The sequence below is a fragment of the Ovis aries genome, chromosome 20 (genome assembly GCF_016772045.2).
Source record: "Ovis aries strain OAR_USU_Benz2616 breed Rambouillet chromosome 20, ARS-UI_Ramb_v3.0, whole genome shotgun sequence".
NCBI classification, from domain to species: Eukaryota; Metazoa; Chordata; class Mammalia; order Artiodactyla; family Bovidae; genus Ovis; species Ovis aries.
In genome coordinates this window covers 20,978,988-21,005,953 of record NC_056073.1, presented here as the reverse complement: position 1 = coordinate 21,005,953, position 26,966 = coordinate 20,978,988, and the positions used below count along the sequence as shown (strand labels likewise).

The 26,966-nt window shown below is 39.6% G+C and overlaps 1 protein-coding gene across 2 annotated transcripts in view; it reads left to right on the top strand.

Annotated features, from left to right (window-relative positions):
* PTCHD4 (patched domain containing 4) overlaps positions 1 to 26,966 on the top strand; it is a 219,639-nt gene that overhangs the window by 40,158 nt on the left and 152,515 nt on the right. For both annotated transcript variants that reach the window (XM_060403688.1, XM_004018873.6), the window contains one exon: positions 16,492 to 16,972. In XM_060403688.1, the coding sequence (XP_060259671.1) occupies positions 16,492 to 16,972 (481 nt within the window). The remainder of the gene's footprint in view (positions 1 to 16,491; positions 16,973 to 26,966) is intronic.

Genomic DNA, 26,966 nt, shown 5'->3' with positions numbered 1-26,966 from the left:
CCCTGGGTTGGGAAGATCCCCTGCAAAAGGGAAAGGCCACCCACTCCAGTACTCAGGCCTGGAGAATTCCATGGATTGTATAGTCTGTGGGGTCACAAAGAGTCGGACATGACTGAGCAACTTCCACTTTCACTTTCAAGCCCCTTTTGATGTCTGTCTTAGGGTGGGATCATCCTTTTCCATCCTAGGTGAGCAGTAACAAACATCATTGCTCAAGCTGCTATTGGAGGGTTAGTGGCCCTCATCATCCTTCCAGGCAGGGGTCCTTTATTATTCCAAACTGGGTAGCTTAGCCCTGAGTGCCATTTTATTCCTTTGGAACCTCACTCAAGATTTCCTTGTGAAGAGCTTCAATGCGGTTCAGACAGCTGCCAGCCCCAGTTCTCAGGAGTGCTGTCTTGTGTGTATGTGTTATGACCAGTGTTTTTAACAGTGCATTGACAGCAATGTGTGTTTGAAAAGTCTCCCCTAAATATCTGCTTATATAACTGATTGCAGTGGCTTCAAGTAGCCCTGATCTTTTCAGCCAAGTCAGACACCCACTTACCAAGTTAACTCTGCTTCCACAAAGTACTTCCATGTAAATGAAAGATGTTAGACTTTACATAAGCTCTGTAAAAACGAGAGCCTCTCACCTCTTTTAATAAGGAGGCCTGACATATTCACCATGAATTCTCTCACTACCTGAAAAATTACAGGGAATTAATCTCTGTTGCAGTAAAGGAAAATGACGGTGAATAGTCTTAAGGAGAATGAACCAGCCTTTTATATTTTTGTGTCTGTAAAGCAGCTTCATTTGTAGCAGGTACTTAAAAAAAAAAAAGGCTAGTTCTTTGTTGAGTGTGCTCAGTTGAAAGCCATGTCTGTGTCCCCTTTTTGTATTTGCACTTCTCAGTAGGCATTTTATTCCTTCTCTTTACTTAGATGTAATGGACTCATTTGAATGAAGATATCTGTGATCAATGGGGAAGATGAATTACATGGAATTTTTATTGACACTGCGTTAGACACTGTTCTTGATGTCCTTTGAACAAACATCAATAATGCCTGTGACATGTGATAGAATATTAGAGAGAACACTAATATTCTCGTGTAGCAAGCACGAGAACTGGTACTGAAACAAATACATTAAAATCAAAGTTTCATCAAATATTTGGATGAAATTATATCCCTTGGAATGATCCAGTAGGGTGCTCAGATAGCACATCAGAAAACACAAAATGAAACCATGTGAGTGTAGGGTCACTTCATCTGTCTCTTGTCTGCTGCCATTTTATAAGTGAAATTTAAAGACAGGTGGTAAAATAGGGAAGTTATGTGAGGTGCCTGCATGGTTTCACCAGGTGCTTTTAGTTACAGGAACTGGCAGTGGGGGCCGTCTGTGTTGTGGAATCCGGAGATCTGATTCTTATTTCCATTGTAGTCTTAGCTGCATAAACTTCACAAGCTCAGTTGACCCGAAAGTTTGCTTTGACAATAGATTGTTTTCTGGATTAGAGAAATCCTATGTCCAGGTGATCATTTGGCATATATTAAAAAAATTTTTTAAGCCAACGCCTCTAGATTTCCCCAAAAAATACTAGGTACATTTTGTCTTCTGAACTGGGAGCAAGCTCTCAGTCACATGGCGAGTAGACACCCAGGATTGGAACACCAGACAGGATCTTTTTGTTGCTCCTTTTAGCTAAATATACCCTACTTAGGGAACCCTGGAAACTTCCTGTGTTTGTAGCGTAGGCTGGGGGTGGATGGAATGTCTTTGGTATAAAGGGTCATGGTCTGTTTTTAATTCATTTTAAAATCACAGTATCCCTCAACCATCATTTTGTAATTAGATAACAACTGTTGATAGAGCCCTTGCAAAAATAACACAGGGTGCCATCCCTCTTTCAATATCATAAAACATTTCTCATAATAAAGCTTATGAGCTAGGCAGTCCTATTTCATAAAAGAAAAGAGGCTCAAAGAACCTAAGTAACTTTCTAAAAGTCACAGAGGTTGTAAGTGACTAAATCAACACTCAAACCCAAGTTTTTAAACTTTAAAGTCAAGCTGCTCTTTCCAGCCCCGTGGCCCTTGATGCTGAAGTGGTTTTTGCTTCACCATCACGGTCACCAGGCAACCATGACCTGTAGTATGTGCTGTAAGTCTTTCCTCTGAAGAACAGGAGGGAACCTCAGTCCATTTTCTACCAAGAGCTTTGGAAGAAATTCTCTCTGCCAAAGTTTTATAGTTTGAAAAGAAAGGTAGTGATTTGTTAAAGGAAAAAAAATATGTTGATTGTCAGATTATGAGAAATTGGGCTGCTGAAACTTGGCCCTGTTTTGAAAAATCCAGAAGCAAATTGAAACCAACCTGAAAGAGGACTGCAATTTTGATTAGAAGCCTTGTCTCCAGACTCCATGAAATAGGGCTAGGTGACACAAGAACTGACGCAATGAAGAGGGGTATTTATGTCTGGCTAGAAGCGGCCATCATGTTCATGTAGTAAAGGCAATTAAGCTCCCCAAGGCTGGAGTGTGGGTTGGCCCACTTAAAATTGGCCTGATTTTGAATAGTAAATTTACAGTGATGATTACTTTCATTATAATGAGATTGTCTTGTCTTCATATTTTTCCCTGTTGCCTAAAAATCTAAGTAAATCAATTGTCATACCTTCTAGCATTACACATTGTTATTTACCCATCATAACTTTCTACCACCTAACTTACTCAGGTTACTATGTGATCCAGGCCAAAAGGAATGTGCAATCAAATTAAGGACTCTAGTTTGTGAATATTATTAATTAAAAAGCCTCACATAGGCATAGGACTAAAAACACACACCTGTAAGTGTTCCATGAATTGATCTTGTTTAAATAATAAATTACTAAGTTTTATCTGCCTTACTAAAACTAAAGTCTGCAGTCATTGGACATAACAAGTGCTTCTGACTTATTCCCTTGCTTAACACACTCAACTTTATGAGTCACTTTTTTTCCTACACCAGACAAGCATTTATAAATGAAATGCCAACAAACTTTAATATTAGCCTTAAACAGAAACAACCAGAAAAGCAACAAACCACCAGAAAAATTAAAGCAGAAATTTATTTTACAAACCTTTAAAGATTTTTGGATAATATTTTCCTGGAAGTTAAGTTATCGAGCAAAAAAAGCATGCACTTTACTTTTAGGTTAATTTTTCATTCAAGTGCTTTCAAAGTTTTAATTAATTTTTATTTTTATTTATTTTTATTATTTGCTATTTTTGTCTTGTGGCTATGCCATGCAGCATGTGGGATCTTATTTCCCGACCAGGGATCAAACCCTCACCTCCTGGATTGCAAGCATGGAGGCTTAACCACTGGACGGTCCAGGGAAATCCCAAAAGTTTTAATTAATTTTTAAAAGTTTACCTCCCAAGACAGCCAGAGGCTCCTCTGTTAAACATCCAGGAATATAGAGCTATATTAACCCATATATTTGACTAAAATGTGTCCCATCAACTTGAAAAATATTAACATAGTTGCAAAGTGAGTCAAGGCAGCCTCATCTCCTCATGACACCCTCATCTCCTAAAAGTAATATTTAGCTCCCTCATGGAGCTGTGAGCTAGGAGAATACCTACTTTCTTGGGTTTATTAAAAGGCTTTCAATTATTTTAATATCTTTGAGACTGAATAGGTTGGTAGTGGTAAAGAGCAATTGCATGGATCTCATTAGAATGTATATCACACATAATACTTCCAAGGCATGTCTGTCCTTTCAGAGATTAAAAAGAAAAGGTAATTTAGGGAAGATAGAATGGACTTAAGCAAGCGCTGTATTCTTTATCTGGCATTTTACTGACATAGTTCAATAATTACCCCTCGCTGTGGCTTTGCGGTAGTTGTCTTTCAAATAAAGGAAAGACAGAGATGGGAGGGGGAAGAGGAGGAAAAGGAAGGGGAAAGGTCAGAGCGGAAGGAACTAAGAATGAGAAAAATTGAGAGCGCTGGAGAAAGAGAAAGACAGGAGGGGTAGGGAGAAAGGAGGTGGGGTCAAGAAAGAGGACGGAGGATGTTGATACAAGACCATGAGATGCTGTATTAAGGTCTAATTCATCTTCAGGATAAGTCAAAAAGAGAAAAATATCGTATATTAACGCATATATAGGGAATCTAGAAAAATGGTACTGATGAACCTACTTGCAGGGCAGGAATAGAGAGGCAGATGTAGAGAATGGACTTTTGGATGCAGTGCAGGAAAGAGAGGAGGGGAGGACTTGAGAGTAGCAGTGACCTGTATACACTTTGTTGTTGTCTACTTGGGAAGTCGTGTCCAACTCCTTTTCAACCCCATAGACTTTAGCCTGCCCGTCTCCTCTGTCCTTGGGACTCCCCAGGCAGGAATAGTGGAGTGGGTTGCCATTTACTTCTCCAGTATGTATACTACCATTCTATAGAATGGATAGCTAGTGGGAGGCTGCTGTACAACACAGCTCTGTGATGACTTACAGTGGTCGGATGGCAGGGAGGGAAGGGAGGCTCAAGAGGAAGGGAATATATGCATACTTACAGCTGATTCATGTTGTTGGACAGCAGAAACTAACACACATTGTGAAACAATTATCCTCCTACTAAAACATAATGCTTAAAAAAAAAAAAAAGATCTGATTCATCTTCAGTAGAGAAACAAAGGTGCACCTTCATTTTATTAAAGGATTAAGACACAGGTAACCTCACCCACAGCTGCAAATAAAGGCCGCACCACTGGTTTCTTCTTTCTTAGTATGTCAATTTCTCTACATTTCATTGAGATATGTGCCTCAAATTAATTTCCTTTTGCTGGAAAAAGGTCCTACCTTCATTTCCTATCTTCACTGAATTTGGAAATCTAATTGGAGTGATAAACAACAATGAAAAAATGCATATTAATTATCGGAAGAGGCCTCTTGAAAGAAAATTTTATACAATCTTGGAAAGCAAAGAAAAATAGAAATTAGAAAAATGGGGCCCATAACTGGCAACATTGTTTTCAAACTGCTTAAATTAAATGGCCTGTCTCTTGGAAGTTTTAATCAATCTGATAATGAAGACCTCTATCATCACAATTATCTGGATAATTTAAGAAAAAGAAATCAGCTTTTGCTTAGCTTGATGTTTTATGTATATCAAATCCTCAAAAATTTTTTTAATTTGATTGGTCAAATAATTTGGCTTTGTTTTCAGATTAAAGAAAAATGCATGGAAAGGAAAGGTACAAAGACAAAAAGAGAACCTCATAAGGACCATTTCTGAACTCAAGTTCAATACAAGGGAAACTATTGAACTACCAAGGTCCTCATGGTCTTTTCTCTGAAAGCATCCTTCAGCCAAGGGCAAGGTCAGATCACCTTGAGAGTTAAGTGAATGTTAGTGCTGTACTCTACCCTTAGAAGCCAGGAATCTGCTGTTACTCTAAGCTGAATACCATCATTCCTTCCATCTCAGTGGGTAGAACCACAGTCCTTCATGAGAATGAATGAACCACCATAATTTGTTTCCTTAGAAGCCTGGAACTTGAATTCAAGTTTAGAACTTGAATCTGGGACTAAAGGACTCTTCACTCTTGGCCTTCCTCCTCTCCCACTCCCTGTTAGAGTGAAATTTGAAGTCTTTCTTAGTTTATCCCTCTCACTCCCATCTACCCTTTATTCAGTTCCCTTCACACACTTGTTTTTTATTCTTTTTGTGGGTGAGTCAATAGGTTTTTTTAAAGGATAATATAAAATAGCATAATTAGCCAAGGAGGTAGACATGACCTATAATTTTATACCAGATAAGAGCCAGTGTTAAAATTTTGATAGTTGCCTTTGAATATTGATATGTGCGTATCTAGTTTTACATGGTTGAGTTCATGCTCTATGTGTATCATTTTGCAGCCCTCAGCAGTTACCTTGATTCTTCAACGGAGGTCTCCTAAGTTCTAATGCCGTATGCAGTCTTATTTTGTTACCATCTAATGGGCTTTGTTTTCATAACAACAACATAAAGAAAGTGAAAGTGAAGTCGCTCTTTGCAACCCGTGGACTGTAGCCCACCAAGCTCCTCTGTCCATGGGATTCTCCAGGCAAGAACACTGGAGTGGGTTGCCATTTCCTTCTCCAAGGGATCTTTCTGACCCAGGGATTGAACCCAGGTCTCCCACACTGCAGGCAGACACTTTAACCTCTGCACCACCAGGGAAGCCCTTAACAACAACATAAACTCTTCTAAGGAAGAGACTTTATTTTCCATTTATTTGTCCTTGTTTTGCTTTCTACACATGCCTTCCTAAGCAGTCAAAGCATGTCTTGTTTTAATTCATTAGATTTATGGAAATCATTAAAATGAGTAGATCCCTTTCAGCAACCCCTTCACCTCTAGACAGTAAGCTTTCCTCCAAGAATCTCTCAGCACTCCAAAATGAGTTGTTCTTTGGGAAAAGGACCTGGGTGTGGGGAAAATTGATTTTCAGACAATGTGCATGCCATAAAATCTGAAAAATCCTTTTCTGATGCCCATTTGATCAGTTAGATAAGTCTTGGATTCGATAGAGCTGTGAGGAAGGCAAAAAACAAAAAAATGGTCCCATGGACCCTCTCTAGTGTCCATCTCCTTCCTTAAGGCCATGCATGAAGTTCATTTTTCACATTGCACTTAAAGAGAACTTTCGAATAAGCAAATCTCCATACTCACTACCTGTACACATCTCTGCATCACCCTTTCTTGCCCCCCACTGTAAATTCCAGTCATTACCAAAGTGCCAGTAATGCAGTATCTTACGCTTGTCTCTAGGCCTTTGCACATGCTGGTCCCTCTGCCTAGAAGACCACACCTCCCCAGGTCCACCAACCAAATCCCCCATCTTCACTTAAGGAATTGTTATCGTGTTTCAGGTCTCAGCTAAGAGGCCACCTTCTTTGGAAGTCTTCTTAGTCCTCGATAGGCTAGTGATTCCATCTAGTGGTACCTTAACACCTTGTGTTAACTAGTATCATAATATATAAAATGCCTGCCTGCTTACTTACCTTCCTCCATCTCCCACGGCACCGCAAAACCACAAGCTGTTTGAGGATAAAAATTGTATCTGTTCACGATTCTGTCCTCAAGAGCTGGCTCTCATAGAGCAGGTCCTCACTGAATGTTTCTGGAATGAAAGAATGACTTCCCTTCTTACCTGTTTCCACCTCTGTCATGTCCTTGGTGCCCCATCAGTTTACCGTACTACTGCCCGCAGTACCTACAGCTTTGATCTTCCCTAACTTTCCCCTCTATGGAACGATGTCCTGGGCTCTACACTGAGGTTGGCCTCAGTAGTTTGTTAGTCTGATCTACTGTTCCATTCACAGGTGCTAACATCACACTCCTTACAAAGCGTGCGTGCACGTGTGCTAAGTTGCTTTAGTTGTGTTAGACTCTTTGTGACCCTGTGGACTATTATCCACCAGGCTCCTCTGGCCATGGGGATTCTCCAGGCAAGAATACTGGGGTGGGTTGCCATGCCCTCCTCCAGGGAGTCTTCACGACCCAGGGATTGAACCCATATCTCCTTCGGCTCCTGCCTTGCAGGCAGATCCTTTACCGCTGAGCCACCCAGGAAAACTTCTTACATAGCACATGATTGTAAAATAGAGTCTTATCCCCAAAGAAAGCCTATCAAAGCAGACGTTCAATCCTTCTCCGGAAGGGAGCTTTCTGCATTCCTCAAATGCTGGCATGAGTGACAGCCAGCTTCTTTTGTGTAGACCAGTGTCAGCACTAAATCTCTTTTAATAGTGGATACTTGCCCTGAGTGGTCATTTCACTTTGTGAAAGACTAATTTAAAATGAAATTTAAATGAGTCATTTCAAAGGAAATGTGGGGGATAGGGTCACTAATGACTTACAGAGAAATAAAAAAGTCCTTGTTACATGCTTCACACTTAATGTAGATATTAACTCTACTTCCACACATTACTTACACGTGTGTGTAAAGATTTCATTTGAGTTGAGGAGAAATTAAATGCATTTATTTTAGTATGTGAATAAGTGGGGAGGATACTCATGAAATAGAGATCTGAAGAAAACGTGAATTTTACTATCTAAGAAATAAATGAATTCATCTGAGTTACTGAGAGATAATTTCCATCTAGGTAAAATAGGGCAAAGTCTTGATTTTTTTACCATTTGAGAAAAATTCTCTCTGGAAATTCCTCAAAGAGGAGAAAAAGCTACTTGGTTCAGATTTAAGAGAAGATAAAAAGTTTCTTGTTTCTATGGAAATGAACATGGGTCATCATGCGTTTCTTCTTTCTTCTTATTTATTTTTTTCCTTGGGGCAGATTTCTCTAGCCTGCTTTGTAGTGTCTGATAACTTTACCATGGATGAATCATTAAATAAAGAGCTAGTGAAATCTTCAGAAATAATATAAGCCAAATCTTTTATTTTGGAGATGATATAGTTGGCATTCAGACAAGGCAAACATTTTGTCCTCTGTCACCCTCCTATAGAGCAGCAAACGTGGAATTCACAACCAGTCTGGACCCTGGACCCTGTATTCTTTCTATCACTTCACAGACATTTACTGGGAAATGTGAAATAATGCTAGATAGCTAAGTAAATAAACAGCCCCACTCAAATATTTAATTGATGCCATGTTAACAACTTCCAACATTTTCTGACCACTAGTCTAAGTGTTTTTTGTATATTAACACACCTGATCCTCACAATACCTTATAAATCTTGATGATGAAAGTCGCTCAGTCGTGCCCGACTCTGCGACCGCATGGACTATACAGTCCATGGGATTCTGGGTAGCCTTTCCCTTCTCCAGGGGATCTTCCCAACCCAGGGATGGAACCCAGGTCTCCCGCATTGCAGGCAGATTCTTTACCGGCTGAGCCACAAGGGCAGCTGAAGAATACTGGAGTGGGTAGCCTATCCCTTCTCAAGCAGATCTTCCCGACCCAGGAATCGAACCAGGATCTCCTGCATTGCAGGCAGATTCTTTACAAACTGAGCTATGAGAGAAGCCCTTATAAATCTTATTTTAGCCAATAATAAAGCTGACGTGCCCAGAGCTCAAGAGACTTCCACAGCTTGATGGTGATGACATTGGAACTTGAAATGAGACAGTGGCCTCTTGAATCTGTGTATCTAACCTTCTATTTCCTTTCATTCAGGAATATTCAGATTATTCAAACGTATGTGCAAGTGTGTTAAGAACATGAGCAGTGGCGTTAAAAACAAGAATCAGATGACTGGCTATGCCTCTGAGCTGTGTCACCCTGCTTTTCCTCCTCTTGCTAGGTCCCTATGTCCCAGGGGTGACCTGAGGCTACTCCAGAATAGCACTTCCTCTGAGAGAGGCTGGAGAGTTACCTAGGAGAATGCAAATAAAGTGCTTGCATCTAGAAACTGAGTCTGCCACATGTGTTAAAAATTAATAAGCTAGAGTGTTTTGTTAAACTTACTTTACATTCTCATTGGCTAAAGCTCTCATTTTATTTCAACCCTGAAACCTTACTTTTTTTAACCTTCCTCTTTGAAAAAAATTTTAAAATGTATACCTCTTAGTAATGTCAAGCTTAGCAAGGTCACATAAGAGGTTTAATTTATTCTTTATTAGGGCATTTTAATACCTTTAAGTCTTCCTTCTGAAAATGGCTTTTTTAATAAAAAAAAGTCCAAGTACCTTGTGGGAACTTGCTTTCTCATTATTTGCTTGTTTCTACTAAGCATAAGGCTCTAGAGAAAAAATCCAAGATAACTGAAGATTTTGTTTAATCCTACTTTGTGTGTGTAATCAGTATTGAGAATAAAACAGAGATATGTTAAGAAATAAATATAAGAAAAATATCTTATTTAAACAATAAGAACAACAAAATGTACCATTCTTTTAGAAATGTCACTATCTGTACCATACATAGTGGTTTTTCTTCTCAGCAATTAAAGACTATTGACCATCTAAAAATTTCCAGTATCCATGCAGTGTTGACTGTATTGAAAATCAATGAGATCAAAAGTACAGTTGTTCTAGACAGGAGCTATGCTGCCAAGTTATCTTGTACAGAAAGTATCTTAATATCAACCTAACACATATACTGAGCAGATATGAACTTTAGTCCCCTATAATTTCAAAGCATCATTGAATAATTTGTTTCTCTGCACAACAGTTTAAACATTAACATCTCTTTCCTCCTGTATTTCTTTGAGAATTTATGCTTTGATCTTATCTCTAAAGAGTTTGATTTCATTTCCTACTGCAGAGGTGTGGATTGGGTGGGAGTAATTTTAAAAGCTACAAAGTAGTAGCCATAAACAAAATAAGACCGGAAGAATGGAAGATTTTTTTTTTTTTTTCTGGCATTACTGCTCCTGAAGAGTTAATGTGATAATGTGATGAGCTTCCTGGCTGTAAGATAGCATCGTGACCTGTAATTCTATTGATTCACCTTGGAACCATTCACCTACCAGAGACATTTTTTTTTCATGCTGCATCGAGAAACTGAAATACTGCAGGGAGTTCCTAACTGACCTCCTTCGTTTAGAGTCACCCCAACTCCCTAAATCATTTCCCACGGTACAGTGAGAGAACACTCCAGAAAGTAAATCATGTCATCCCCTGCTTAGAATTTACCAGTAGTTTCCTATTACAAGACAGTAAGTCCAACTCCTTTATTAAAGCTTTCACGGTCCTTACAGAAGAGGGCTCGCTTTCTTGTCTAGTCTCAAATCCCATCACTTACTTTGGTTCCCTAAACATCATTTGCTGTTCCATGATGTGCATAATCCATGATCCAGCCCCATGATGTACATAAATGCCTTTTCCAGGTACTCCCCAAGTCCCCTGTCTGTTCACTAGCTTATGGCACATGCTTGCTTGTGCAGTGAAAAATAGAAGAGAAAACATATTTTGGACTCAGGTCACATTAGATAAAAGAGATTGAAAAAAGGGTAAAGTTTATTTTCTTCTCTACCAACTTCTAATCTCTCTATATACTATCCCTCTCTTCATCTGACTGCCTACTAATCTCAGACACTTATATTATCTCTTACTTTCCCTGTTCTTAGGGAAGCAGCCTCTAAAAGATAACCCGTGATTAGTTAAATACACTCAGCGTGAATCACTGAGTCAAATATTATGGAGTGTTTATTATATACCAGGCTTTGTTCTAGGCTCAGGGAGATTACCAGCAAACGGGATGGTGCCAGCTCTCAACAAGCACACATTCTAATGAAGGAAACGGAAGAGGAACAACTACATCGTTAAATAAGATGGTTTCAGGTAGAAATAGTAGGGAGAAAACAAAATATTTCTGTTACACCCTATGGAAAAATCTGAATGAACTTTTGGGCCAAGCCAACAGGACTGAGTACTGGGAAGAAGGTGTCTAGTTTAGACTACGTGGTTCAAAGGGTCCCTTTGAAGCTAAGCCCTCTGTGAGGAAGAAGCTTCAGCCATAGCACAGAAGCACCGGGCAGAGGGGTGACTAATGCACAGGCCATGAGGTGGAAATTAACTTGGTGTGTTTCAGAGTAGAAAGAAGGACCAGGACAGCTGGAGTGGGGTTCAGGAGAAGAGGCCTGAGGGCTTGGCCAGCAGCAAGCCATGCAGTGCCTGGCAGACCTAGCAAGCGGTTCTTATTTTATCCCTAGTGCAAGTGAAAGCCAGTAGAAGGCTTTAGGTGCATAAATGATGTGAGCTTATTTAGAACTGTCCAAGCAGGCTCTGGCATCCATGTGAAGTAGACATTGAGAGAGAGCAGAAGTGGACCCAAGGATATGGGTTAGAGACCTGAATAAAGAATCTGCCTGCAATTCAGGAGACCCAGGTTCTATTCTTGGGTCAGAAAGATCCCCTGAATGGCAACCCACCCCAGTATTCTTGCCTGGAAATTTCCATGGACAGAGGAGCCTGGCAAGCTACTGTCCATGGGGTCGCAAAGAGTCAGACATGACTGAGCGACTGATACTCACTGCTTTCACTTTCACTTAATGATATTAGTTCAATTCATGATAGAGCTGAAAAAATTCTTCAGTATTATGTAAACATTTTTACTCATATCATTCTTTTTATAGATGAGAAAACTGAAACTTAGAAGGGGAAATGAACCAGCCAAGGGTTTCTTATCCAGTTATTAAGAGATGCACATGACAGCCCAGGTCGCATGATTAAATGTTCCCTCCATGAATCCAACCTGACTCCTTACAAACCCAGGGAATTTCTACCCAGAGAATGATTATTATATTCATTCTTTGATTCTCTTACATAGAAGCACTCATGTGTTGGGAAATGAATTGAATCTTCTACCATAAAAGAGTAGAATTCTCTCTTACAAATAATGTGCAGAAGTCTATTTCTGGACTGTATTGAGTAGATTTGATTGGGCCAATGGTTTGTACAAGATGTTCATTCAATAGAGCTTTTGATTCAAGGATGTCCAAAGACTGTTTATTTTATCCTAGTGTGTGAAGTAGAGCAGGTTAAGAGAGAGAAAGGCATTCAATTTGTTACATTCATTTACATATAATGAGATGAAAGCATATCTTGTATAAAGTCATTTTTGTAAAAAATGAATATTAGACAATTTTAAAAGAAGCAGTTAACAGCTAGCCAAACCCAGTATAGACCATCTATTTAAAAATCTGTATTTTGCCTTCTTCAAAATTTTGACTTTTGTCCAGACACATTATCAGCACCCTCTTTGATCCAGAATAATCTCCAAATGAGGCCTGAGGGAGACATAAATCTTTGTTCTGCTGCTAACAATCCCTCAGAAATCTTTTTGATGACAGAAATGAGTAAAGACAGAACTGCACTTTCTTAAGTGAATAAATAAAGCCTTTAAAATACTTTTTTTTCAAATAATTTGAAGCACAAGTCAACATCGCAGATGGGATTTCAAAGAAGTGGAAACAAGGGTGGAGCTAAAACATATACCAAGCTTAAAGTGAAAATAAACAAGCCTAAAAGAGGAGCAAATTGACCTGTACCGAAAGAACAAAAGCCATCCTTGAAAACCTCTCAGTACCAGGGCAGGATTTCCCACTTCCTCCCTCAATGCCACCTCACCTTTCCACCTGCAGCTCACTGGGGGACTCCAGAGAGTTTACTAAAGGCAGAGCGTTGGGAACCTACAGCCAGAATTTCAGTTTGGCTTTTAACATGAAAAAAGATGGGGAAATTACAGAGATGCCATAGAGAGTGGGAAATAATGCCAAATGAAGGGGAAATATTCTCACAACTCTATTTAGAAATATATTGTTCATTTAGAGTTAGGTTTAGTTAAATAGAAAAATTGTTTTTTATTAATTTTTATCAGAGTATAGATGCTTTACAATGTTGTGTTAGTTCAGTTCAGTCGCTGAGTCATGTCTGACTCTTTGCGACCCCATGAATCACAGCACGCCAGGCTTCCCTGTCCATCACCAACTCCTGGAGTTCACTCAAACTCAGGTCCACTGAGTCATTGATGCCATCCAGCCATCTCATCCTCTGTCATCCCCTTCTCATGCCCCCGATCCCTCCCAGCCACCTCTTGCGAAGAGTTAGTTTCTACTGTACAGCACAATGAATCAGCCATACATATACATATATCCACTTCATTTTGAACTTCCTTCCCATTCAGGTGACTACTGTTCATTAAGTAAAGTTCCCTGTGCTATACAGTATTCTTTCGTTAGCTATCTATTTTATCAATAGATATCAATAGTGTATATATGTCAATCCAAATCTCTCAATTCCTTCTATACCCATCCCCCTTGGTATCCATATATTGTAGTGAAGTAAGTCAGACTAAGAAAAACAAATATTGTATATTAGTGTATATATGTGGAATCTAGAAAAATGGTATAGGTGATCTTATTTGCAAAGCAGAAATAGAGACTGTTAGCAGAAAAATAGACTGTTTTTATTTAACATGCTGGGAGGAAATGGGTATATGGAGTGACTATTAAATTTTTCTTGCAATTCTTGATGGTCTTTACTAATAAAATTTGTTATTGTTGTTCTGTCTCAGTTGTGTCCAACTCTTTGCAGCCCCATGGACTGCAGCACACCAGGCTTCCCCATCCTTCACTGCCTCCTGGAGTTTGCTCAAATTCATGTCCATTGAGTCCATGATGTCATCCAACCATCTCATCTTCTGTTGCTCTCTTCTCCTCCTGCCCTCAGTCTTTCCCACCATCAGGGTCTTTTCCAATGAATTGGCTCTTCGTATCACATGGCCAAAATATTGGAACTTCAGCTTCAGCATCAGTCCTTCTAATGAATACTCAGGGTTGGTTTCCTTTAGGATTGACTGATTTGATCTCTTTGCAGTCCAAAGGACTCTCAAGAGTCTTCTCCAGGACCACAGTTCAGAAACATCAATTCTCTGGCATTCAGCCTTCTTTATGGTCCAACGCTCACATCCTTATATGACTACAAGAAAAACCACAGCTTTGACTGTTGGCAAAGTGATGTCTCTGCTTTTTAATATGCTGTCTAGGTTTGTCATGGCTTTTCTTCCAAGGAGCAAGTGCCTTTTAATTTCGTGGCTACAGCCACCATCCACAGTCATTTTGGAACCCACTTAAATAAAGTCTGTCACTGTTTCCATTGTTTCTCTATCTATTTCCCTTGAGGTGATGGGACCAAATGCCATGATCTTAGTTTTTTGAATGTTGAGTTTTAAGCTAATTTTTTCACTCTCCTCTTTCACCTTCATCAAGAGTCTCTTTAGTTCCTCTTCACTTTCTGCTATTAGGGTAGTATCATCTGCATATCTGAGGTTATTGATATTTCTCTCAGCAATCTTGATTCCATCCAACCCAGCATTTTGCATGATGTACTCTGCATATAAGATAAATAAGCAGGGTGACAATACACAGCCTTGATGTGCTCTTTCCCAATTTTGAACCAGTCCATTGTTCCATGTCAGGTTCTAACTGTTGCTTCTTGACCTGCATAATAATATTTGTACTCTCTGTAAATTTCTCAAGTTTTTTGTGTTTCCACACATTCTCAAGTTCTAGGGCTGCTTTGGTACAAAAACAAATACTTCAGATATAAGTATCTGATCTAATGAGTCCACAATAACGTCCCTTGAGTACACAGCGCCTCACAGCCCTGTGAAGATAGTAGTGGTGACCACAGAGTTGGATTTGGGGCCCTTATCTGCTACCTTTCTGTTTCCCGTTCTGACTCTCCACCCTTATATCTTCACAAGATAAACGTCTTGCCTGATGTAGCAAGTGCACAATCTATTCATGACATAAATTCACCTTTGTACCTGTGTCTCCTCCAGGACCTGATACACATTTTCAGAATCAGAATCCATCCTGCAACCTGCCACTGGGTTCGATAATCCATCTAAAAACCACAGCCATTACAGTACATGACAGTTGTGGCAAAATTAATTAAAATTTGATGCTGGCTGTCTGGGATTTCTTTCTGAATGTACAGCACACTGGTTGAGAATTAACTGCTATGAATCTGGTTAAGCAACTCGGTGTCCACCTTTTGAATTCTCTATTCTTTTGGTGGGCTTCCCTTGTGTCTCAGCTAGTAAAGAATCTGCCTGTAATGTGGGAGACCTGGGTTTAATCCTTGGGTTGGGAAGATCCCCTGGAGAAAGGAAAGGCTACTCACTCCAGTATTCTGGCCTAGAGAATTCCATGGGCTGTATAGGTCGGACACAACTGAGCGACTTTCACTTCACTCTTTTGATTTTGTCCACTCTACTTCATGTAAAATCCTGAAATTGAAATGACTTTTGACAACCCCACCTGAAGTCTTATCCATCTCATTTGGAGGGTCTGTCCACTGTGTTTTCTGGTCAACCTACAACCAGTGGATTGGGTTGTAATGAGAGAACAAGTGCTCACATTATATTTAGTAAACATTTCAATGCTATTAAATTATTTGTTTAAAAGCAATATTTTCTTCTACTTGTTCTACAATACACAGGTGAACTCCCAAAGTATAAACAAGGAGGGATGTTTGTAATGCTTGGGTGTGTTAGTGTATGTGTGTGTGTGTGTTAATGGAGGTGTGTGTATTGATGTAGGTGTGTGTGTTAGCCTTAGAAAGTTTAGTATATATTTTTAAAATACATTATTATTATAATTTTTTAAAGATTGTTAACTTCATGCCATGCTTCACTTTTTAATTATTCACAAAAGTGAATAATTAAACTTGATCATGCATAAAGGAGTTATGATTGATTATTCCAAAAGGAAACGGTAAGAATGAGGTTATGGGTGAGATCAACATAATCTGTATGTACATTTTCCTATGCATGTGGCGAGTCTTGTATAACTTCCTGATACTCTGCATTCTTTCTAATCCCAGTCATCTTGCATGGTATCTCATGGAGCTCCAAAAGGTTAAATATAAACTCATCACATTCTACTCCACCCACATCAGTTCCTCAACTGCTAGAGCCTACCTCTGCCTTTTGTGCCCCTTCACTTAGAGTAAGAATCTGTTCTCTGGAATTTGCATCCCCCTGGTAACTTCAGTCTCCCCTTTTTCTGTTTTCAAGGATGGGAGAAACAGTTTTATTGGACACCAGCTGGGCGGGGTAGTGGAAGTGCCAAACAGCAAGGACCAGCGGGTCAAGTCAGCCAGAGCCATTCAAATCACCTACTACCTCCAGACCTATGGCTCTGCCACTCAAGACCTCATAGGGGAGAAGTGGGAGAATGAGTTCTGTAAACTTATGCAGAAGCTCCAGGAGGAGCACCAGGACCTCCAGCTCTACTCGTTAGCATCCTTTAGCCTCTGGAGAGACTTTCATAAGACCAGCATCCTGGCCAGGAGCAAGGTCCTAGTGAGCCTCATGCTGATCCTGACCACAGCCACCCTCTCCAGCTCCATGAAGGACTGTTTGCGTGGCAAGCCCTTCCTGGGCCTCCTGGGGGTGCTCACCGTGTGCATCTCCATCATTACTGCAGCTGGGATCTTCTTCATCACAGATGGAAAGTACAATTCCACCCTGCTGGGAATCCCGTTCTTCGCCATGGGTAACTATCCATCCTTGTGGTAATCGGCTTCTTACAGTGTGGGGCAAGGTAGAACATTTCTTGAATTCTCAGGTGGAAATCTATTTTAATTTTGCATCGGTGTGTCTGTGTGATGATGTGAAATTTTACTCAGGGTGGTGTCTGTCTGTTTTCCCTTAGTCCTTTTTCAGTCAACTGTAGGCTGACCAAGCCATCTTCCCATTTACACTAGGGACTTTAATGCTGTTCTTTCTTTTTTTTTTTTTTTAAGTACACACTACTGGAATTCTCTGCTCAACTTCTTCAAAGATCATAGGATGAAGATCATGGGGTACAAATTTAAAGAGATCTAAATTCTGCTTCACACAAAACTTTATGGTTCATACTTGTCTTGAATCCTCAGATTAATGGTGGTCAAGAGTGGATATCATGGGATGAAAATTCTGAGAGCCACTGATAAATTCTAATTTCAAAGAACTTCTTCATGAAGTTTTGTCTATTAATTCATTTCAAATATTTTGCAAAAATATACTCCACTTCCCCACCTCTGCTTAAAATTTCCTGCAACCACTTAAAGATGTGTGTGTTGTGCTAAGTCACTTCAGTTGTGTCTGACCCTTTATGAAGCCATGGACTGTAGCCTGCCAGGAGTCTGGGATTGCCCATGGGATTCTCCAGGCCAGAATATTGGAGTGTGTTGACATGCCCTCCTCTAGGGGATCTTCCCAATCCAGGGATCAAACCCATGTCTCTTAAGTCTCCTGCTTTGGCAGGCAGATTATTTACAACTAGCACCATTTGGGAAGCCCACTTAAAGATGAGTCTTCTAATTATTTGATATCTTGGTGAAAACAGTTCATGAATATCCTCAGTCAAGGTTATTCCTTCTTATGTGTTTTCCCCAGACAAACATAAACAGTGTAGAAAGTGGAATGTGTGTGTGTGTGTGTGTGTGTGTGTGTGTGTGTGTGTGTTTCTTGCAAAGAGAATATCAAGTCTGGGAAGAAAAGTGAGTGACATTTCATCAACAAGATTGATGGAGCTTATCAGAATAGAGATGATAATGGTGATATTGTGGTACTGCTGAAGAGTTCTGTCCCTTGTGATACAATTCCCTACATAAAGTGAAGGATAAGCTGTGAAAATGGTCTCTAGATGGTGAACTGATATTCACAGGAGAGTTTTCAGCTATAAGATAATTGCTTTGCACTCCCTGACTTAATATCAGCCATAAATTATAGTTCCATTATTAAGTAACAAAGATATAGGCATGTGGTTAAAGTCTTCAAGGTGATCTGGACTCTTTTCATATTGACTGAAACAAACATTTTTGAAAACAGCCCTGCAAAATGGATTTATCTAGAAACACATCTTCACTGCAGCACTGTTAGCTCATCCCCTTCTCAGTTTCCTCTTGTATAAGAAGAGGATAAACAAAAAGTCAGTACCAATTTGACCACCGTGGTACAATAGAATTCCTACTTAAAACTGAATAATAATAACAACAATCATTATAATAATAATAAAGCTTTGATTATCAGTTTAAAAATGAGGGTAATGATTGAATAAAGTAATGAGGATAAAAAATAAGTCAAAGAATTGTTTTCTGAACATAGTAGAATATCCTAAAGGTATTAGTACAGAGTAGCAGAGTAGAGACTCAGTAAGATTTATTGTGTTACTTTTTAACCAGGGGTGTTAAGTGCAGTGTGTTCAATGATGACTAGGAAATAGTCCCTGGATTCAAGAAATTGAGTTTTTCTTGCATTCTGTGTATCATCTTTAAATGCGTGTTCATCTTGTTAACAAAAAAAGTTTTTCTATTTCCTGAAGGAATATATGAAATTTTTTTCCACCAGTGACAAGCATAGGTCTAGATTTGAACCATTTATACTTGTTATGTTTGGGAGCTCAGTATTTTAACTAAATACAAGATTCTTATAAATCATGCAGCATGATTCACAAATGAAACATGGATCATTCAAGATGGACAAATTAGACACCTTAGAGCTGAGAAGGCTTTTTCTAAAACTGGTAGCAATATAATTAGGTAGTGGAAATACTTATTAGGAACATTCTATAAAGTATGCAATTACATAGCTTTTACAAATAAGGAGAAAAATTGTCTTTAGTGGTGCTGAGTTGTATCCTACGCTCAGATAAATCAGAGTGATGTTTTCATTCCTTAAAGAAAGAATAAGAACACTGAAAGCCACAGTGAGGAAAATGTTCAAAACCTAAAACCCACACCTTTCACATTTTCTTCTCTCTCAGTCATCTTTATAACCACAAATCAGCCCTGGACTGGATTTGTACAGACTCCAGAAGCCCGGTGAATGGTTACTCTTCAGTATTTCTGCAATTCAAGTTCTTAAAATATTCTTAAAGGAAATTTTCTGCTTTCTTCTGAAAACATGGCACCAACAGACCTGTAAACATATACTTATTATTGAAGATTTTACTCCATCAAGGGAGTGTTGGTTTTGTTGTGCTTTGTTTTGCTTGTAAAATGATCCTAATATTAATAGTAAAGATACCAAGATGGAGATCTAGTGAAATGAAAAGGACATGCCACAGAGCTCAGACATCTGGCTTTCCATCTCAGCTTTTCCACTAACTTTGTATGTTTTGTTGAGCAAATTATGTATAGTCCCTTTGTCCCAGTTCTTCATCTATGAGATGAAGTATTTGGACTCTTCAGTCAAAATGTTCAAGATCCTATAATATTATTCGTTTCATTTCTCAATTGAAGTTAGAATTTTGTCATTCTTTTGTAAAAACCTTGAAGGTATGTATTATCCTCAGACTTCTTATTTCCATTCTACTTTGTTGACTTGCGTGTGTGTGTATGTATGTGTGTGTGTGGAAGAGAGAGAGAGAGATGGAAGGGGAACTTTAGAACAGAAAAATCACAGCCTTGCATGCAGAGCCTCAGATCCACAAAGCACATCTCGGTGACAGTGGTGAGATGTATGTGATGTCAAGCATCCATAAGCTGAGTCTGGCGGATATATACCTCCTGGTGGTACACACAGCATTGTTTAAAAGTAGTCCTTTGATGAATTAGTTTACATGGTGTCAAAACTGCACAGTCCAATGTCAGTTGAAAATAAGGGAAAGAGGCCCAACTCTTTTTATAAGCCTCTATTTCTGTGTTCCTTCATGGATTTCTTTAAGGTAGTGAATATTCGCTCCTTTATGCTCCAGGATTCAAGCCATTCATCCTCATTAGAACTTATCCCTGAAGCTGAGTATGTCACTGAGGTGTTCTACTCTTCAACCATTTTATTTTTGACTGCCTGTATTCCTTTTATGTTTCATCTTCGTGTTCTTTTTTCTGACTATCCATCCACTCAATGCCCCCAGTGTCATTTCAGAAGTGTGTGTACAATATTTCTGTATCCTGTATTTTTTTAAGCCTGTACCAATGTTCATATTTTGCCCTGATGTCCGTATTAGTAGGGCTTCCCCGGTGGTGCTAGTGATAAAGAACCTGCCTCCCAATGCAGGAGACATAAGAGATGTGGGTTCTATCCCTGGGTGGGGAAGATCCCCTGGAGGAAGGCATGGCAACCCACTCCAGTATTCTTGCCTGGAGAATCCCATGGGCAGTGGAGCCTGAGGGGCGACAGTCCATTGGACTGAAAAAAGTCAGACTCAACTGAAGCAGCTTACATGTGCCCTGTAAGTAAAGGTATGTTTGTCAAGTTGTACATTCAAGATTTAGGCTTAGAAAGAAGTTAAAAATAAGCATGTGTATTCTTTCTAGAAAAGATTTCAGAGAGAGAAATCTAGACTTAATTTCTTTAAAAATGCCTAAAATGACCCCTTTTAGCTCCAGCCTAATGTCCTTTCTCTGCACAAGCATAAACCAATGAGAATGCCACTAATTTAATTTATAACTCATTGTCAGCTTTTTTTTCACCTCATTTGCTTTATGTGGATGGGTTTCCTCTTTCAGGAAGGAGAAATATGGGCTAATATCACACACAGACGCCAAGCTGGCTCCTGCTGTATCTCTTGCTGATCTCCTGTGGATCACTGCCAGGGACATTAAGAGCCTTGGTTCACTATTATTTTTGCTGTCCATCCTGAGTTTGTTTTATATGCCAGCAGTCTTAACTTTAGTCAGTTTGATTCTACTGGACATGTGCAGATGACTTGTGATTTTTTTTTCAGGTGAACCCAGGGTTTTCAGATAGAAGACTTTCTCATTCATTATTCAAAACTGAGCTCCATATTCATTTAGCTATTAATTTATTCAAATATTTGTTGAGCACCTATCATGTCCTAGAGTAAAAGGTATTGAACAGATCTGATCAAGTTGTCACCCAAATGGATCCTACATTCTAGGCCTACTAAGGCAAGATGTGGGGCAGTAAACAAATAATTATAAACTGTTATATTATTGATAAGTAACATAAAGTACTTATGTTACTTTATGTCATAAAACAGGATAAGAGATAAAGAGCATAAGTGGGCAGAGAAAAGCCTTTTTAAACAAGTGAAATTGAAACAGAAAGCTAAATAAAAGGACGTAGGAGCCATATACTGAGAAAAGAATGTCTCTAACAAAGAAAACTATCCATGCAAAGGCTTTGAAATAGACCTTCCTTGGTGAAGTTAAGGAAAAGCATGAAAGGGCGTGTGGCTGGAGCAGAGTGGGTACCTGCCTGAGTTTCATGCAAGTTAGCACAGAGCCATGTCATATAGGGCACTGAGAACTTAATACTTAAGATGCTAAGCTATCTGAAGCATTTTGAGATGAGAGTGTGATCTGACTTACATTGTATGGAAATGAGTCTCAATGGAACAAGAACGGTTATGGGTTATACCTCATACCTAGGAAAGAGGTTATTGCGAAGTCTTCATGGCTATGAAGACTTCAATGGTGGCTTGAAATAGCACGGGAGCAGTGACAGTGGTAAGAAGGGATTAGACTCAGGATAGAAACTGGTAAATAGAATCGACAGGATTTGCTGAAGGACTGGACATGGTATGTAAGAGAAAGAGGAGTCACAGATGACCCCAAGCTTTGCGGACTGAATAGCTAAGTGAAAGCAGTTGTCATTTACTGCCATAGGGGGATCGTGGGAGGAATACATTGTGGGGGAAAATACAAGAGTTTAGCTTTCTATCTGCTAAGTTGGATGGCTATTAATTATCCAGGTAGGAAAATGTGGAGCTGCCTATATAAGACAATATATAGATCAGGTTCAGAAGTAAAATCTATTCAGCTGGAGCTGAAAATATAAATTTTGGATTCATCATGAAATAGCTAATAACAAAAGCCATTGAATCTGATAAGATCAGTTGGAAGGATAAATATTGATGAAAAATAAAAGAAGTCTAAGAATCAAGCCCGGGAGTCTTCCAATGCTTGCAGACTGGGCAGATGAAGATGATTCAGAAAAGAGCACTAAAAAGGATTAGTCTATCAAGTGAGATACAAAGAGAATCAAGAGAGAATAGACTTCTAGCGGGCAAGTCAAGAAGATGTTTCGTGAAGGAGCAAGAGATCAACTGTTCCAATAGCTGTTATGAAATTGTGTCTAGTGAGAACCGGTCATTTGATTTAGGAACTTGAAGGTCATTGGTGACTTCGACAAGAGTTGCTTTAGAGGAGAGCTCAGGGTAATTTAAAGAGATTCAGCAGAGCTGGGAAGAAAGAAAGTGAAGACAGTGAGTAAAGCTAATTCTTCCAAGGGATTTTTCCCTAAAGGGAAGTAATGATTATGTGCTGTTGACCTGCAGTAGAAACAGCTTTATAGTAAAGCAGAGAGAAGAAGAGATTGCAGAAGCAATATCATTGAGCAGAAGAGATAGGATGAGATTCAGAGTACAACTAGAGCTCATCTACAGTTAAGAAAAGGGAAGGTAAAATATATGGACAGATCCAGACAGATTGGTACATGCAGGGGTGGAAATCCTCTTCTGTGGCTTCAACTTTGTCAGTAAAAGAGGAAGCAAGTCATCAGCTGAGAATAAATTTGGGGAAGGAGGCGTTAATGTGAAGAAAGTAAAGGCATTTTGAAGTGTCACTTCAGAAAACTGGAGAATGAATTAAAGAGGAAAATTTAGGGGAACAAACTAAGAAGCACAAGGGCCCCCTTGAAATTACTGTTCATGAATTTTAAAAAAGAAATCAGTCAGAGAGATTGCTGAGTCAGTACCCTCCTCCAACCATATATCGCTGCTTTTGGGAGGAGTTGAGTAGGCATTGAGTTGAATTCAATTGGATAGAAACTCCCGGGTTGGGGGGGGGGGGGAGAAACAGGGGGTTTATAGTGTATGCAAAGGAATGACTATAATGACAGATCATGAAAATTGTAATAGTTAGGTCAGCTAGACCATGTTGCAATAACAAAAGATGTGTTGAATCCACTTAGCTTAACAGAACAAAGATCAATTTCTTGCTCATATCACAGTTTGGTGGGGATCTGGAAGCTCTCTTTGGGCACTCTTTTCCAACAGAAATTCAGGGAAGTCAACATCTTCTCAGAGTTTGTGCTCCAGCACAAGAGAGAATACACAAGAGAGAATAATTAGAGAAATCACACCTACTTAGAACTACCATGTCACTGAAGTGTTTTAATTACTTCTTATCACATTCTGTTGGTTCAGAACTAGTCATATGGCCATAAGCTGACTGCGAGGGAGAAGAGAAAATGTAGGAGAGTAAATGGATTATTTTATGAGCATCAAATGTCTCTTCTACATAAACCAAGCCAAACAATAAAGGTAATGAGGATTTACTCTGCCTCAGCATCACGGCAAAACACTGGTAGCATCAAAGTAGTATGACTCTTTGCAGGGTCAGATAACCACCTTAGGTTGGAGTCTGTTCTGGTTATCTATTGCTACATAGTAAACGCCACAAAGGGACTTCCCAGGTGACACTAGAGATAAAGAACCTGCCTGCCAATGAAGGAGACGTAAGAGACACAGGTTTGATCCCTGAGTCGGAAAGATTCCCTGGAAGAGGGCATGGCTACCCACTCCAGTATTCTTGCCTGGAGAATCCCCATGGACAGAGGAGCCTGGCCGGCTACAGCCCATGGGGTCACAAAGAGTCCAGACACGACTGAAGCGACTTAGCATGAACCCATGTAAAAACCATAAAACTGGGCAGTAGAAAACAACCACCATTGTATTATGCTCATGGAGTCCGTGGGTCAGTAATTTGCAAATGGTTCAATGAGATGAGTTCCTCCCACCTCTAAAATGTCTAGAGCCTTAGCTGAAAGTAATTTGAATATCTGAGATCTGGAATAGCTGAGGCTAGAACAACAGTTTTCAATATGACTTCTTTGCTCACAGGGCTAGTCTGGGAATTTTGAAGGAGAATCTCAGTTGGGATTGTTGAACATAGCATCCAAATGTGAACTCTCCAGCAGGGTGTTCCCAGGGTAGTCAGACTTCTTATATGGTAGTTCAGGGCTCCAAGTAAAAGTATTTCACGAGACTGAGATAAAAGTCCTAGGGCTGGCCTAGACGTAGGAGTCATATAGCATCGTATCAGTCCTATTCTACTGCCTGAGTATTAGTCCAGATCCCAGAGGAGGGCACTGTCTCCACTTACTGAGACAGTGGCAGAAAACTGAGAGAGTGGCAGAGTTTCATTCCAGAACAGCGTGTGGCTTGGGAGCTACAGTTGTGGCCATCTTTGGAAAATGCAGTCGCCGCACAGTCATGATGTGAGTGAGAGATAGAGGTGGATTCTAGAGCTGCTTGCTACAGAGGTTTTGAGATGAGATTATTACTAATGAAAATGGCTATGATTTGATCATTTGGGATTGGAAGACAAATGTTAGATTAAAGACATTAGATGTTCAAAGGTCCAAATTTAACAGACTTGGGTATTCTGGGATCTCCAAGGCTCAACAAATCCAGCATCTGCTACCCCTCTGACCTCAGGTCCAGCCTGTCTCTCTCTCCTCTACCCCTGGAAGGCTCCTCCTTAGATGTTTCCTTACCTCCTGCAGGTCTTTATACAAATGTCACCTTTCTAGTGGGAACTTTCCTGGCCGTGCTATTGAAAACCACAAGTGCCTCAAAAGTACTTCCTATCTCCCCTTCTGTTCCAATTTTCTCCTTAAAGTTCATCATTATCTAACATACAGTATATTTTATATTTTAACTTGTTCTCCCTGCAATAGAATGTAAGCTCCCAAAGGATGTAAATTTCCATTGTTCCCTTTACTCCTGTTTTCCAAATACTTCAAATAGTGCTGGTCTTGGGTAGGCCCTCAGTAAATATATGGGGAATTAATGAATGGATGATCTCTTAGCATTTCTCAAATAGGTTATGATCCATTGAGTGCATGCTGGACTCTTTGTGACTTCACAGACTGTAGCCCATTAGGCTTTCTGTACATGGAATTTTCCAGGCAAGAATACTTTTGTAGGTTGCCATTTCCTCCTCCAGGGGCTCTTCCCAACCCAGGCATTGAACCCCCATCTTCTGCAACTCTTGCATTGTCAGGCAGATTCTTTACCACTGTGCCACCTGAGAAGTCCTATGATCTATTAGAGTCATTAAACTAATTTAACACATCATGATCCACATTTATATTTAACTTATGAGAAAAAAAGAGAGTAGAAAGGTATGGGAAAGATCAAAAGATGTTGCACATAATAGTGTATTACTGCATCCTATTTCTGCTATAGCTTAATATACATGTGTATACTAGATATATAAAATGTATTTCCTAATTTGGGTCACAGTCAAAATTTTTGGAAAAAACACTGTCTAAATACTGCTTTGGACTAATGTCTTAAGCCTACATGGTGATAGGTGATTAATGAGGAGGCAATTGGGAAAACTCATCAAAAGCACAGGTAGCTGCTCTTCTTGATTCTTCTGGAGATAGGATCTGGATGTAGGAAGCAGAAGGTATTGCCAGGGACATAATGTGTTACTTCTTGGGCACTTTTATTTTCCTCAGTTTGAACCAGTACAATGTTTAACACATAATGAGCATTCTAAGGCTTGATGGTTGGCTAAAGTTTTTTTAACAATTGTATCACGGTTTTTGAAGTGTTTCTCAATAAGCTGGTTTTGCCCCAGGACCTAATTTACTCATGGTCATTAAACTCATCAAAGGCCTTCCCACAACAACCCCATTGCTAGAAGCTCTCTCATTGGAGCTCTTTTTTAGCCATGTCTGTTGCAGCCATCCCGCTCTTGGTGATGCATAATTATCCCCTTTGGAAAAACGTTGGCCAATGATGTGGAACTGTCTCTATGTTTAGAAGCTTGGAGACCTGGGGTCCAGTCAGGTGCCTCTCAGTTCAGGTGACTTCTGGGGCTGTGTTTTCTCTTTCATGAGATGAGGGAGTTGGACCCATTGGTGCTTGACGTCTTTTCCACCTTTACTCTTTACTCAATGAATCATTCATTTAACATTTAGGCTATATGTATTCTCATCTAGATTTTTGGCTTGTTGGGGGTCGAAAGTGGGTCTCTTTGGCATCTTTTCAAGGGTCTACTCAAAGTGCCCATAGAATGCCTTTTACAAATGCTGACTTATTGGTGGCTTTTGCAAGGAGAAGCTTAACTTTGGTTGTTTATCTTAATGTCCCTATTTTCGTTATTTCCTCACTTTTCATTTCATTATATTGATCTCTGTTCTTTTTGTAGCTGTGAAATGGACCTCTTGGGACAAAAGTTTTTAATAAGTTAAGATGTTATCCAAATACCTGGTATTTGTAGATATTTTGAAGGAGGTGGGAAGGGAACCGATCTTGGCATAACAAGTAGAAAGCTGAATTTTATGCCAAGCATTTGAGATAGCATTGAATATGTACTTTGCATTGTGTAGCACTGTCCAACATTGCTAATAATTACGTCCCAACTCCTTAAGATTCTTATGTTCTTTGGAATCCGCCTCCATCTATTGCACTTTTTACTGCTAATGAGCTTCTTCCAGTGGTAGCTGGAGTTTAGGAATGAGGAAGAGTACTGTTATGTAACAATTTTACCCATGGTAAGGAGAATATGGTCCCATTTTGG